The 16,659-nt window shown below is 36.6% G+C and overlaps 1 protein-coding gene across 1 annotated transcript; it reads right to left on the bottom strand.

The window, feature by feature from the left end:
• Positions 1 to 1,839: 1,839 nt before the first annotated feature.
• Positions 1,840 to 14,677, bottom strand: LOC127440584 (7-dehydrocholesterol reductase-like). The gene is made up of 8 exons (XM_051697269.1): positions 14,587 to 14,677; positions 11,090 to 11,202; positions 8,574 to 8,796; positions 8,399 to 8,489; positions 8,028 to 8,241; positions 7,725 to 7,929; positions 5,743 to 5,874; positions 1,840 to 2,922 (listed from the first exon to the last, which is right to left on the bottom strand). Exons 1-8 carry the CDS (start codon positions 14,662 to 14,664, stop codon positions 2,458 to 2,460), a joined length of 1,521 nt encoding a protein of 506 aa, XP_051553229.1. The 5' UTR covers positions 14,665 to 14,677; the 3' UTR covers positions 1,840 to 2,457.
• Positions 14,678 to 16,659: the final 1,982 nt, after the last annotated feature.

Genomic DNA, 16,659 nt, shown 5'->3' on the forward strand with positions numbered 1-16,659 from the left:
GTTATAAAACAAAAACTGTGACCATTGGTCTCCTACAGCAGTGTTTAATTTGTCTGCACTCAGTATAGATATTGCACTGCAAGTGATCTTATAAGCTACTTGCTTATATTAGTACAACAGTACAATTTGTAAAAAAAAAATACTAGATTTCTGAAGAAAATAATTTGCCTGTACAAATGTCATTGCTATGATGCTTGGGTGTTGTGATGGTTGCTAGGGTATTGCTATGCGGTTGCTAAGGTGTTCAGAGTGTTGTTGTTTTTTTTTTGTTTTTTTTTTGCCCATTCCTACTGTATGTGGTTGCTTACTGGCCCAAGTCAAGTTCTGGATGGTTGCTAGGGTGTTATGGATAGTTACTTACTGGCCCAAGTCAAAGGAGCCCACTCAGTTAGGCCTATTTTTGTCCCTATACTTCACAAGCCTCCAACTGATGTTTAGCAGTCACCACCACAGACAACACAAATGAAGATCTACTTCATTGAACTGCTTGTGTCCTTCCATCCATCAAACTTTGGACAGCCATTTAGTGTAATGCAATGTGTGGTGATGGCCTTTCAGTTTTTTTGTAATACCTTTGTAAGAACAAAAAAGTGAAATCAATACATATTCCATTACCATAACTTGCTTATGTCCATTATAGTGCGCGTGAAGAATCTTATCAGGGCTTTATGTGCTCAGAAACTATTTTGTATATGCTATAATGGACCGCTAAAACATTGGACTTTCGCTACATATACTACAGCTCATTATTTTACTATTTTAGCCTTTCTGATTCTATTCACCAATTCACCAGTTCAGTGTTTTGATGGATGTAAAGGATGTTTTGGTACAAATTACCTTGTGAGTGGAGTGTGTTTTTATGTATGATAAGTACAGCCGAAGTGGTATGTTTAGTACAAATATCCAGTTTCAGGTAAACTCAAATGAGTGGAGAAATGTTTGTGATCAACAGTACAGTATGCATAGGTGTCTGTCTTCTTGTGTCAGGTTTGCCGCTGTTCTAACAGAAAGACTCTCACTCCATCTGCTGTTGATGATGCAACATATCATCCTGGATGCCCAAACTGGGGAATGTTGCTTTCCGAGGAAATTTTACTTATACTTACGTACATTTTTATTTATTTTTTATCAATTTAATTTACATACATCTATTTTATTTTTTAAAAGAGCAATTAAAAATATCTTACATTTTTAAATAGGTGTCCTAAAATCATCCTGGATGCCCAGAACTGAGGATACATGCTTTAGCACATTTTTTACATTTATTTAAAAATGTTTACATTATTTTTTTGTGGTAATTTAATATTTTAATATTAATTACATATGTAATACTAACACTTCTATTTTACTTGTATTTCTTTATTTGAGCCAAACATTACTTTCAGTGATTTTTTTTAATTAAATTTAATATTTTATATAATTTTTGAATACATTTAGATAATTAAGTAATTTAAAAATAATATTAAATACTAAATAACTAAAAGTAATCATTATGAAAGCAATTTGAAATAGTTGTCCAATGTGAAACGCTTACCACACATACTGTACATTTTACTTTTCACTAAAAGTATTTTTAAATAATTTTAATCATGTAAAACTGTTAATCTAAAAACTTTTGTAAATCATTTTAAATAGCTGTCCACGGTAACACTTAATCACTTCAAGTGAAATAGTAAAATTAATATAATGTAAAAATGTGTAATTTATTTTAAATGATTTTACATTTTAAATAGCTGTCATTAGCAAAACTCTTTCACTGTACCTGCTATTAATGATACAGAAAATCATCCTGGACTCCCAAACTGTTTAACCACACAGAAATATACAGTATACTTTCAATGAAGATTTTAAGCAGTTCAGCTTTTTATTTTCTCAACACTTATAAACTCTATATAACAAAGGTTTTCATCAAGAGAAAAAGCATAATATTTTAATAGTGTGGCTGGTAGAAAAAAATGAATAGAAATGATTAGCTGCAGTCTTAGTATTTCTGGACTTAAAGACTTTTGTCCCTTTATACTCTGAACAATAATGAACTACATACTATATGTAGTTTTCATGCTTATCAAAAAAATTGACAAACATTTTCCGAGAATGGTGCAATATGGAATTACCATATACAGCTTATTCAAATGCAAAAGAATTAGGACATGAGTTCACAGTATCTTCAGCCTTTTAAAATGTCATTTTGTATTGAAGTGCATTGTATCACCTTGACAATCATGTAGTGATATATTCACAAACACGCTCGCATTCATTCACAAACAGACCAAAAATTATTTACATACACACATTAGCTTACATACATAAGCTTACACTGTTAAACCTCCCATAAAAGTCTAAGACGCCAAACTTTTAAAAATGAATGAGTATGAGCAGCCACAGTAAATAGGTGTCTTTGCTGTATGTGGCTGTGGTTAAAAATGGCATTCTGTGATATGCTGAAACACAATCTCTCTAGAAGATACCAGGCAGCAGACGGTAGGGCACAGCTGCAGTGTAGCGATCCCAGTCCTTGCTGTACTTGTTACTACAGCGGTGCTCATCGCGCACGCAACGGTGCACCAGTAGAATAGTCATGTATACGATGTAAAAATAAGGCAGCAAGTGCTCACCGCCACAGGCCATGCAATATGCAAGTGAGCCCATCAAATCGCCCGTGTAGTTCATGTGACGGGCCACCCCCCAGAAGCCCGACGTCAACAGCTTGCTTTTGTGAATGCCGCCGTCGGTCGAGCGATACGAACACTCGATGAAGGCGGGCTTCTTACCCCAGATTTTGCAGTTGCCTTCTGTACGACGGAAAAGATCTTTCTGATGGTTGGCTGAGCGGAAAATGTAATATCCCACTAGTCCCAAAATGAGGACACCTGTGGCGTGGAGCGTGGAAAGCTGGATGGGGTTGTAGACCAAGTAAAGGCCCTAAAAACAAGAACAGAAATGCTGAGATTGACACTACATGCACATCAAAATACATAATGAGTATACTCAGTGCTTCAATTGTAAATACAATTGAGTTTCTGGAAAAAAGACGGGTGATGGGCAGTTTCGGTAGGTGCAACCTTGATCGACTACTCAAGTCCTCGTTCAGCACCAACTAATTAAAATACTGTTAAAACTACTACTTGATTTGGCAAATAGATTTTCCTTTGTGCATTTGTCTGCCGTTGGCAACGCTGAATTATACTGTACTTTCCCTCTGAATTTCTCATCAAATCTCGCAATTAATGTCATTAATGCTTTTTAGAATTATAATGAAATGTAATGAGAACTGAATTTCAGTTTTTTCGAAATGAAACGCAAAGTTTGTTGAAGTTTGCATATTTTGAAACCGTTCCTGGTAACGTTTGTGAATAAAACAAAATAAAAATGCAATGTACGTGTCATACTTTTTATTTTTTAATTTACATTATAATTTACATTTTAAGAGTAATCAAGTACTCATTTTTTATGGGTTAGAGTACTCGACTACAAAATTACTCAATAATGCCCATCCCTATAGTGCAATCTGGGGTCATGTAAGTGCTTGCTTACTGCCCCCTGCTGAAACAGGTGGTACTTCAACCTTAAATTGCTCCAATGGTAGGAATAGTCCTTAATACTGTCCAGGGAAATTATTAATTGCATTTTTTTTTAGCCATTATGTTTTATTTAATTAATCAAACTGAATTAACCAGTTATATATATATATATATATATATATATATATATATATATATATATATATATATATATATATATATGTATGAAATAATTATGTTGTATTTAAGAAAAAAATTATAATAATAATGCAATATATCAGTATATATATATATATATATATATATATATATATATATATATATATATATATATATATATATATATGATAATATCGGCCTGTTAGCATTTCACCTATATATCGGTATCGGCGTCTATTTTTCCTATATGCACCGATATGAAAACTTTTTTTCAGAACATATAATGCAGAAAACAATGCTTTAGAATTGGTGTCATAGTGTAGTTTGTCCAGCTGAGCAGAGCTGACTCTGAACTGACGATGGTTCTGCAGACAGGGCGGAGTTAAATGGTGCGGATTTGAGCGATCTCTTCTCATTAAATTGCTAACTAGTTTGTGAAATACATACTGGAAAGTTAATAGAAAATGACCCCATCATTTTATATAACTAATATAATGTTAATCCTGTCCCTGACAACCATGTTACTCATGTTTATCACATCTGTTTGCTGTTAGCCAGCTATAGTTTGTCAGTGCAGTCAGTAATGTAGCAGACTGAAAGGTAAATATCAGAGCATCTTTTTGCAGTTCAGCAGACAACGGTGCGGTGGTGGATTGTGTCTGTTGAGTGTTGATTTCATGCTTCGCTGTTGCCTAGTTGGTGAGACACAATGCTGGAAAGTAATAAAGTCCATCCTTTACTCTCCGTGACAACGAGCTTATAGCTAACTAGCTAATCACGTAGCTACTTTCATAGCTTGTCAGCTGAGTGGAATCTAATGAGTAAACATGTATTCACCAAAATGTTTTGTTCAGGATTCACAGTTTGGTACCCCCTTCAACCAAACAATTCCAGTCGTTGCATTTATAAAATGTAATATTTAAAAGTCTGGTTTTCCAGACATTAAAATAGAATGCGTAATAAAAGTAGATTTAATAAATAGTATATTTGCCCTGTGTAAATAATAATATATAGGACTGTACCTAAAATAAATGAGGGGTGATACATACTAATACAACAGGCTGGAAAAATAGACATTTATTCATTTTAATATCCTATATATATATTTTGAATGTGTTGAAACTTGACACCGGGCGACGCACCCTAAAACTGCACCGTTAGATCGGTTTCATGCTGAAGAGCCACTTAAAAGTCCTTTTTTTTTCTCTCTCTCGTAAATGTAAACGAGTGTAAATGCCAACATCATCGTATATGCCGAAAGGACTGAAGCCTGTCAACCAAAACATGAGCTCACTGATGTCATTAAATGAGTCTGCTTTTTTATTCCAACCATTACTCCTTGTCGGAGGCTGTCGTATATATTTAGTTTATAAGTAGGGTTACATCCTACATAAGTATAATGGTGCAACGCTCACATATTTAGTAGAGCATAAATTGTGACTTAGTGCCCATTTACGCCACAACTAGGCTGAGTTGTAACGTACGTATAGCTGGTTCAACCGGCCCCTGATGTTTATTTAGCTATTTATTTTATTTTTATTTATTCTTTATTTTTATGGTCAGCATTTGACTGATACTAAACAGTAATACTGATGTTTATTTAGCTATTTATTGTATTTGTATTTATTCTTTATTTTCTCAGTGTTCATTTCAAGAATTTGTTGACAATGTATAATAATAATGTCAAATATTATTTGATAAAAATATTTGTTTAAGAAAGCAGACTTCTGAGTACCTTTGCATAGTCATATCGGTGCAAAATCGGTGCACAATCCACATTGAAAAGGTCTGTTTTCATTCCAGCTCAAAAATTAGCTATATCGGTCACCATATCGGTAATCTGTGAATTTTCCCTCTCTAAAATCGGTATCATCTCTAAAATCCCATATCGGTCGGGCTCTAATATATATATATATATATATATATATATATATATTTATTTATTTATTTTTATGAAATACATGTACAGATCATAAAATACATATCTTTCAAAGACACATGTGGTAGGGGATCCACTAAAATGGATCCAATTTTGAGGTGAAGAATTTGATCAGATACACACCTGCAGTGTGTAGAGAAATGGAAGCCAGACGCAGTCTCCCCAGCCCAGATACCAGCCAAAGTGATCATGGCAGATGTCAATTGTCTTGAGGTACCAGGCTTCATTCCAGAAGAAGTCCAACACATAGATGGCCTTAGAGAAGAAAGAGGTACATTTTTCAAACTTTTTGATGCCGGCGCTGAATCATCTGATCAGCGGGAGAGCGAGATCAGCTGATTCAGCGCCGGCTGTGCTCCATCACGGCCCGGCCACGCCCTTGTCACACACCCATATTTAAATACTAACATACAGTATGGCCATCACTGCAGTATTTATTGTGTTAATTTAGAGTCCCACAAACACACTACATTAACACCTAAACCTAACCTTAACCTTAGCTTAGAAAAAAATAACCTTGGTTTTACTACTGTAACCATGGTTTTACCATGGTATTTTTTGTAAATTTACAGTAACCAAAAAATGAACCATGGTTACTATATTATCACCGTATTACTGTACTAACAACACCATTGTTAATTGCATTAAAACTATGGTTTCTTCCAAAAAACATGGTTACTACAATATTAGTAATACAGTGATGCAATCTACACACAAGCGATGCCGATCCGCTGGAACGAGTGCGATCGACAGACCCCGCCTCCGGATCAAACCCTTCTCTACACTCCTCAACATTCGCCGTGACCAAATCACTGCGATGAAATCAACATTCATATTCATTTTTATCTATTATTTTAAGTAGTATTTAAGGAAATAGTAAGAGTGGGAACAGGAAATCGGATGGGAAAAAGAGTGGGACAAAATGTGGATTCAAACCGAGGTCGCAAGGACTTCAGTACACATTCACACACCATCTTTACACCCCACGCCACTGCAGCGACATCAGTTGGTTAGTTTGTCATATATTTCAGTGGTTCCACCAGACTATTGGGGTGCAAATAGCTGGCCTGTGTGGCAGATGCTATTCACACCGGGATGCAAACAGACATTCCGAAATGAAAATTCTCTCATCATTTACTGTACTTACCCTCATGCCATTTCAGATGTGTATGACTTTCGTTCTTCTGCTGAACAAAAATGAAGATTTTTAGAAGAATATCTCGGCTCTGTTGGTCCGTACAATGCAAGTGAATGGGTACTAAAATTTTAAAGCACATAAAGGCAGCATAAAAGTAATCCATCTGACTCCATTGGTTAAATCTCTGTCTTCAGAAGCGATATGATAGGTGTGGGTGAAAAACAGAACAATATTTAAGTCCTTTTTTACTATCAATCTCCACTTTTACATTCACTGCCACCGTCTTCTTCTTGTGTTTTTGGTGAGTCGCATTCTTTGTGCATATCGCCACCTACTGGGCAGGGAGGAGTAAAAAAAGGACTTAAAGAATTTATCTGTTTCTCACCCACACCTATCATAGTGCTTCAGAAGATATGGATTAAACCACCTTTATGTGCTTTTTGGAACTTCAACATTTTAGTCACCATTCACTTGCATTGTATGGACCTACAGAGCTGAATTTTCTTCTAAATGTTTGTGTTCAGTATAAATAAGAAAGTGATGAGAACATTTTCATTTTTAGGTGAACTATTCCTTTAAGAAATGTCATGCAACTCTGTTTACCCACTGATAAAACCTTATATTTGCTACTTCAAAATAGATTTTTAGTGTGCTTGCTAGAGCACCACAATGCTTGGGTGCTGTGGATAGTTTTTAGGATATTGCTATGCGGTCGCTAGGGTGTTCTGGGCAGTTTGCAGGGTTTCTGGTCTGGGTGATTGCTATGTAGTTGTTTACTTCCCTTCCCCAAGTTTCTATGATATTTTAGTTTCTAGATATTGTTTGGGTCCCTGCTTTAATGCAAGTCTATGGCATTTTTTCGATCCATTTTATTGTACAACAGTCAAAAGGTCAACAGTAATTGTGCTTGTCTTGGCAAGCACCTCTAGCTTGTTTTGTAGTCCCATCTAGTGGTTTAATGACTTACTTGCAAAACATTAACCAGGATCATAGAGTTTGTTACATAGCCATACAGCTCCTGCTGTTTGGCAGCATAGGACAAGTTAATCAGAGTCCATGCTACGATACCGGGCCGGCCATTGAAGAAAAGCTTGAAGTCAAACCATTGTCCTATACGAGGGTTGAACTCAATCCCCATCATGTAGTTATAGAAGATGTTGCCGGTGAATTTACTGCAAGAGTCAAACAAGAGCAGGACAATTAATCAAAATGAATGCAGCATAGAAAAAACAGACACTTTGTAAATGATGTAAAACTATTATATTCTCACCAGTCTTCTGGGTTGGTAGGGAACAGGTACGCTTTGACGAAAGCAAAAGTGGACACAACATAGCCGAGGATGTTGGTGCACCACAACAGAGGAATCCAGTTGTCGATGATGATGGTTGGTGAAAACCAGTGAAAATATTGAGCATTGGCCACCCACAAAACATGAGTTATTACCCAGCACTGTAGACCGTTGATCTCATACTTATTCATGAGACCTGAAAGCAAAATATCCACATTACATGACAGACTAGGACACACGGTTGCTTAGAATAGTAACAACAATATTATTCTGTATTTGACACATTTTGGTACACTGAACTGTTTATTCAAAAGAAAAGAACAAAACAAATCTGGACCCATTTATTCATTTACCTGCTGGTGTTCGGGCACCATCCTGAACTCCTCCCACATAGCCAGGCAAGATCTTGTGCAAGAAATCTGGAACCCACATGTACAGCACTACCTAGTGTAGAGACAACCTCACTTGAGTCCAAAACCATTCAAACCATATGTTATGTCCAATTTACACTTCTCTAATTCTCCATACCTGAAAAGCAACCCAAGTGGCATAGATCTTGGCTGCAGCCAATGTGAAGGAAGGGGCACGGTTCCAGATGGTAAGCAGGATGGTATCACCATTGTAGAGGTCCAATAAAGGGTGGCTGATGGAGCACTGGTACTGATCACATGCCATGATGAAGAAAAAGACAATAAAAGGGGCCAGACACAGCAGCAGGAGCACACATGTCAGAGAGAACCAATCCACCTCCCTACAGAGATCAAGAGAGAATCAACATTAGAGTCAGTAGGATATTTGTGGATATTTTCATTTGTTATGAAGGAATCGGTGAAATGTATGTCACTGTTGACAGTCTAAATTTACAACTTTGCTTACAAGTGTTTTATGTAAAATTATTCCACTGAGAAAGGTGAAGATTGCATATTTGTTACTGGAATTTCTACAGTTGGTTTTCTTTGTGTTATGTTGAAAGTGATAATCTGATATACTCTCCCTAACTTTTATTTATTTACATGTAGTGTATAAACTAATCCAGTATCTACTTTACTTTGTGTTTGGGACCTTAATATAGAGTATGTAGAGTACAGAGTGGAGTACGCAAATGGTTGTCTAGTTTTAGTGAAAAAACTGTCATTATTTATGAATAAGTAGACCCTAGATTCATAAATACTGGTAGATAGATAAGTAGATTCATGATGTTTAAAATGGGAAAATTTCATTTTATAAAAATTTTTTTTTTTTTTTTTTTTTTTCAACTGAGGAGTTACTTACTGTATACAACAAATTGCAATTTTTATTTTTATTTTTTCCAGCTGGTTACCATTTGCTGTAAAAGATTTGCATTTGTTCATTTGCCATACCCAGCCAGTTGAGCTACAAGAACACCTAACATTTCATAATTATTTACATGAATAATATTAACAAACATTATTATTTATTACGTTAAATAATGATTAAAGGAATATTTCACCCAAAAAAAAAATGTCACCCTCTCATCATTTATTCACCCTCATGCCACCCCAGATGTGTATGACTTTCTTTCTTCTGCTGAACACAAATTAACATTTTTAGAAGAATATCTCAGCTCTGTTGGTCCATACAATGCAAGTGAATGGTGACCAAAACTTTGAAGCTCCAAAAAGCACATAAAGGCAGCATAAAAGTAATCCATACGACTTCAGTGGTTGAATCCATGTCTTCAGAAGTGATATTATAGGAGTGGGTGAGAAACAGTTCAATATTTAAGTCCTTTTTTTTAACTGTAAATCTACACTTTTACCAGCCCTCATATGTGCGTAGGTGGTGATATGCACAAAGAATGCCAATCGGTTCTCGCGAACGTGCATAGGAGGGCTGTTTGAAAGTAGATTTATAGTAAAAAAAAAAAAAAAAAGGACTTAAATATTTATCTGTTTCACACCCGCAGCTATCATATCACTTTTGAATACATGGATTAAACCACTGGAGTCGTATGGATTACTTCTATGCTGCCTTTATGTGCTTTCTGGAGTTTCAAAGTTTTGATCACCGATCACTTGCATTGTAGAGCTGAGATATTCTTCTAAAATCTTTGTTTGTGTTCTGCAGAAGAAAGAAAGTCATTCACATCTAGGATGGCATGAGGGTGAGTAAATGATGAGAGAATTTTCAATTTTGGTTGAACTATTCCTTTAACATATCATTTGTTAATATACATTCATATTAGAAATGTTGTAAAGCTTTGAGGTATACCTTTAAATATTTACAGTACAATTATATAATGTTCGTAAATGACTTGCTAATGAAAGCTTTTATTAAAGGTGCACTTGGTAATTTTTTAAATATGTAGTCTTGGACTTGAACACTGACACCTAGGGGCCTGGATGCTGCATTATTCAAAAGCAACAGTTTTCAGTTACTGTTGCCATTGTGAAAAATGTACTGTTCACAGTCACCTATGATTAATTAGATCCATGAGTGAAAGTGTCCAATAACAGAGTGGTTACTGAGATTAAGCGATAAAAATTCAGCTGGTCATGTGATCCTAACATGGCCGCCCCATGAGGGGACCCTCTACATGTAGAATATAACATATTTTATAAGGTTACTGATATGACTACAGTCTTCATCTCATGTCAGTGCTCATGCTTTTTTTTTTTTTTTTACATGCATTTCAAAATTACTATTCATTATTTGTAGTAATAAAAAAAAATCCATGAGGAAAAAAATACTGAGTGCACCTTTAAGTCTTAATGTTTTATGCTTCTTCCACAGGGCTATTACAATATGTGCATTGCCAAAAATTATATCTAACACAATATGCATCTACTTGTACAGAGGTTGAGCTTAATCATATGTTGGTTCACATAAGCAACAGGAACAGAAAGAGTAGTGGCTTGGACATTTTTAGTTCAAGATAATGCCTTAAACTACTGCACTACTTTAAAAACGAAAAGAAAAAAGGAAGTGAGCAACATTCTATATAAAGGTCTAATCTGCTTGGAGACTGAGTACCATCAAACTACAAGCTATGACTATATAGACAAAGCAGAACTGTGACTCACCATGCCCTTCCCCACTGTACCGGCTCCTTCGCGTGGCCTTTCGCCCCAGCCCCTGCATCACCGGAGCTCGCCTTGTGGCGCTTTCTTACAAGGTCAGCCGCAGTCATGGATGTCTGAGTGAGTGGAATTTAGAAAGCAGAGAGAAAGATTGAGATTGTGGGGAAGAGAATAAGAACAAACTCCCTGCATAAGTGACCCAGCCCTCTACTGAAATGTAAGGGGAGGACAAAGTACACTGTAGTAGATAATAGTCCACTACGATTTAGGTGTTATTTATGTATGACTAGCAGCCACAGTGTGCCAGAACGCCCACCACACACCAGCTATTGGTGGAGAGGATAGTAGAGTGATGTAGCCAATTCAGGGATGGAGATTATTAAGAGGCCATGATAGATAAGGGCCAACGGGGGGAATTTTGGCTAGGACACCAGGGTTATACCAAGTGCCCTGGGATTTTTAATGACCACAGAGAGTCAGGACCTCGGTTTAATGTCTCATCTGAAAGGCGGTGCTTTTTTACAGTTTACTTTGAAATTGGTTCGTTACATAAGCCTAATGTAAACAATAGTTGCAGACAGGGCTGGGCGATATGACGATATATTTCATGGCGACGATATAAAGCGTCAATCGATAGAGATTAATATCGTGTATATCGCGATATGTACATATCCATGTGCACAGCGTGAGCGTATATACCAGTGGGCACGCTCCATGTGAGGCTTGAGTGGGTAATGAGTTGAGGCTGGTAAAATTGCCAGTTAATTGTGCGTGCTGGTGTAACGCCAGATTCACTAAAGGAATTATGCAGATCAGGCAACGGCGCAAACACGGCCAGAAACTCGTTGCTGGTTCACTCCCATTTTGATTTTGCGGGCCGCTTCTGTACGCTCTATAGCGGAGGATGCAGCAGTCCACCGTGATCTGAATTACTCTGCCAGGACAGCGTCACTGTGATACCTAAATCATCACTTTAACATACCGAGGTGCACTTGACTACACCGCACATCTGTACTTCTCCATCATTTAATGAATTATTACTGATATGATCAATAGAAAAGTCAAGAAAATGAAGAGGGGGGCCTGGGTAGCTCAGTGGTAAAAGACGCTGGCTACCACCCCTGGGGCTCGCTAGTTTGCTAGCTCGAATCCCAGGGCGTGCTGAGTGACTCCGGCCAGGTCTCCTAAGCAACCAAATTGGCCTGGTTGCTAGGGAGGGTAGAGTCACAAGGGGTAACATCCTTGTGGTCACTATAATGTGGTTCGTTCTCGGTGGGGCACGTGGTGAGTTGAGCATGGATGCCGCAGTGGATGCCGTGAAGCCTCCACACGCACGTGATAAGATGCACGGGTTGGCGGTCTCAGACGCGGAGGCAGCTGGGATTCGTCCTCCGCCACCTGGATTGAGGGGAATTACTACATGACCACGGGGACTTAAAAGCACATTGGGAATTGGGCATTCCAAATCAGGTGAAAAAGGAGAAAAATCCCCCCCAAAAAATTACAATAAATGAAGAGGAGCTTATTCTTAAAACAGGTGCGATGTCGTGTAGGTTCACAAAAGCCGACGCAGATTAGAATTTTTTTTATCTGCAATATTATGACGGCCTAAAGATGCATTCCGTAATTTATTTTTTATTTTTGCAAGAAGTGTTCCTAAATATATTTTAAATGTATTTTCTGACGTGCTAACTTCGTTGTGTGTGTATTTATTTTACTAAAATTATGTAATATTTTCTGTGTTACTTTGCTCTGAAAATGTGGCATTATGTGAAATTGAGTGTTTTATTTTATTTTTAACTTGTCAAGTTCTATATAAGGAGAAAAATATATAAGAGGAAGTTCATTTAAGAACTATTTATTTCACTGACTAGATTTTCCAAAAATAGGCATAATTAGGGTATTTATTAAGTTAACTGATTTTTATTGGTTTTACAGAAGAAGAAATAAACTAGTATATTGCGATAATATACAACTCACTATTAAGAGTCCACTCCAAATTTTTCTTAAATCATCATCTCTACATGTATGGCAGTCGTTCCATTCCAGTGTCTGTTGAATTCCAACACAAGCACACCTAATTCTACTTAATGAGGTACTGATTAGGTGATCACCTGAACCAAATCTTATTTAATGAGGGAAAACAGGCCCCTAGGGGCAGGGCTGAAGTCGTGCAAAGCTAGACAAAAGCCCTTCATCAATGAGAAGCAAAGAAGAGCCAGGCTGAGGTTTGTAAAAGGCCATAAGGAATGGACCGTAGAGGACTGGAGTAAGGTCATCTTCTCTGAGGAGTCCAATTTTCAGCTTTGCCCAACATCTGGTCGTCTAATGGTTAGACGGAGACTTGGAGAGCCCTACAAGGCACAGTGTCTCGCACCAATTGTGAAATTTGGTGGAGGATCGGCGATGATCTGGGGGTGCTTCAGCAAGGCTGAAATCGGACCGATTCATCTTTGTGAAGGACGCATGAATCAAGCCACGTACAAGGTTATCCTGGAAGAAAACTTACTTCCTTCTGCTCTGACAATGTTCCCCAACTCTGAGGATTGGTTTTTCCAGCAGGACAATGCTTCATGCCACACAGTCAGGTCAATCAAGGTGTGGATGGAGGACCACCAGATCAAGACCCTGTCATGGCCAGCCCAATCTCCAGACCTGAACCCCATTGAAAACCTCTGGAATGTGTTCAAGAGCCACATAATCACCACAAGCCATCTACCAAAGCCGAGCTGCTTGAATTTTTGCACCAGGAGTGGCATAATGTCACCCAACAGCAATGTGAAGGACTAGTAGAGAACATGCCAAGATGCATGAAAGTTGTGATTGAAAATCAGGGTTATTCCACCAAATATTGATTTCTGAACTCTTCCTAAGTTAAAACATTAGTATTGTGTTTAAAAATGAAAAATGAATATGAACTTGTTTTCTTTGCATTATTCAAGGTCTGAAAACACTGCATCTATTTTGTTATTTTTACCAGTTGTCATTTTATGCAAATAAATGCTCTAAATCAGTGGTTCTCAACCAGGGGGTCGGGACCCACTAGGGGTGGCCTTGGAGTCAAAAAGGTTGAGAACAACTGCTCTAAATGACAATATTTTTATTTGGGAGAAATGTTGTCAGTAGTCTATAGAATAAAACAAATATGTTCATTTTACTCAAACACATACCTATAAATCCAGAGAAACTGATAATTGTGTCCCCAGTTAATGAGCAGCGTGCGTATGCAGTAATTGTAAAAGAATACTCTAATGTATCTAGTTTACTGTGCAACCATTCTAAGTCAAAGAATTATACATTCCATTCATAAACTAGAAGAAGTGGTCGCACTCTAACTGGATATTATATCAGAGATTGTAATATGCTGCACTTGCGACGTATGATTGTTGAAACATCGACCTGTATAATTAAGATAACAGGTAATGTACACATACAGATGTTTAGTCAATATAACATTTATGAAAGCAATTATTTTGCGTAAAACAGTTAGAAATACTTACAGTTATAAGTGATACTGCGCAACTTAACCAGCTGCCCAGATGTTCACAGTGATGTAACCAGCAAACAGGAGTCTTCATCCGACTTCTAACTCCGCCCACAGTCAACGTAATGACGCTTTGTCCAATCAGAGCACAACTAAAAACATATTCTTGTCAGTGATTGGTCAACCGAGACCTGAAACCATGAGCGCCTGATGAACTCAGCCATGATGGGCCTCGCTGTCTTGTCAAGAGCATCAATTTCCACCACATTTACGCAGTAGTTAACATTAAGCGATTATGAGATATTCAAGAAAACATATAAATTGCACATTTATATTTTTAGAGGTTATAACAAGTAATATCTGTTAAAGTCATATTCGAAAGGCACATATCAGATTTATTTGATGACTAAAATGTTTTAAGGTGTGACAAAAATATTTGATTCTTAGAGGCAGATTATTTAAAATGTTTAAGAGGCTGAAACAAGATTTGCAGTGGTAGTTTAGTAGTTTAATTGAATTGAATCTTTAATGTCCATTCCATTAGAATTTTGTCCACAAGGTGGAATAACAGTTAATAGTTTTTTTATGCTTTATTATCAACAGAAAACTACGGAAGCGCTGAACCGCAAGGTGAAAAAAAAAAAAATAACGGTGAAAAAAATAAATTAATTAATTAATAGTGTCTCAGTTCTTTCCTGAGCCTAAGTCATAAATTGTTTTCTCTCTTCCTAATTTTTTTTCTCTCTTAAAAAAAAAATAAATAAATAAATAAATAAATAAATTTCTCTTCAAAAAAAAAAAAAATTTTCTATCTTAAAAATGTTTTTCTCTCTTCAAAAATTTTTTTTTCTCTCTTCAAATTTTTTTTCTCTCTTCAAAGAATTTTTTTCCTCTCTTCAAAAAATTTTTTTTCTCTCTCTTCAAAAAAATGCATGCGGTACCAACCTTAGCCACCAGGTGCCACTATCAGTAAACATGTAATCTTATGCTTTTAATGCTTTCTCTGTTGCTATACAGTTGAATAATACATTTATTATTTATTTAAGGGTTTGCAAACCTTAATCAAGACAAAATCAGGTTACATATGTTTGATATGCCATTCGTTGTCATGTAACAACTGGAGTTATTTTTTTGTTTGAAATTGTTGGTCTTTCTAAACCATCTATGCCGTTTGCTCAGTGTTACATGGTGGAAGCGAAGGAATGTATTGAGGAAAATGGGAAACATGGGGAAATTATTATTATGTCTGTCCTTCTGAAGTGTTAGGGGTATATCTGGTAATGTTAATATTGTTGTAAGTAATCTAATTTCTAAACAAAAAGATCATTTATAAACGAAATCCTCACCACTGAACGGGGATGTCATGTGCAGACTTTCATGGTGGAATTTAATTATAATAATATATTTGAATATAACAAGTTGTCAATGCATTTGAAACACACTGTCTACTGCAGAAGTGAAGAGTTCCAGATGAAGAATGTCAAATAAATTTCCAAATATTGTTGGTCTGTCTAAACATTTTGTATTTGCAGTATGGGCGTGAAGCTATAGAAGTATAATGATTTCTGTTGTTGGGGGGGTTTTGGTACTGCTAATTTTTTGCTAAAACGCCGTGAGTAAATTGGGAAGGGTTATTTGCGACTTCGGGGTAATCTTGAACTCAAGGTTTAGGCGGCCGCTGTTGTTGTGTTCTACGAATGCTGTATCCCACGTCCGGTAGCGGGTTAGGAAGTCAGCAGTACATTTTGTTGTTGGGTTATTTGTTTTACATGCTTTTGGGTTTTTTTTCTCTGGGGAGGCCTCATTGAATGTTATGTGTAATGTTATTTAATCGTCCCCCGGCGTTTATTATCAAGAGCGTGTGTGTAAGTGGGGGTATGAGGGCAGGTTGTTTATCTCTCCATATGCATTCTGTAACGTAATTGACGACGGCATGTATTGACTAATCATTGATGTGTGTATTTATGATGTGTGGTATTTAATTATGTATTCTGTGGATATTTATGTGTTTTAGAGATTTGCTCTGTAAGGTGTTTGTGTATACCGGGTGGTCATATGAATTAATTTGGTGTATTGTACAATAATTTTT

Source organism: Myxocyprinus asiaticus, chromosome 1 (assembly GCF_019703515.2).
Source record: "Myxocyprinus asiaticus isolate MX2 ecotype Aquarium Trade chromosome 1, UBuf_Myxa_2, whole genome shotgun sequence".
Lineage (NCBI taxonomy): Eukaryota > Metazoa > Chordata > Actinopteri > Cypriniformes > Catostomidae > Myxocyprinus > Myxocyprinus asiaticus.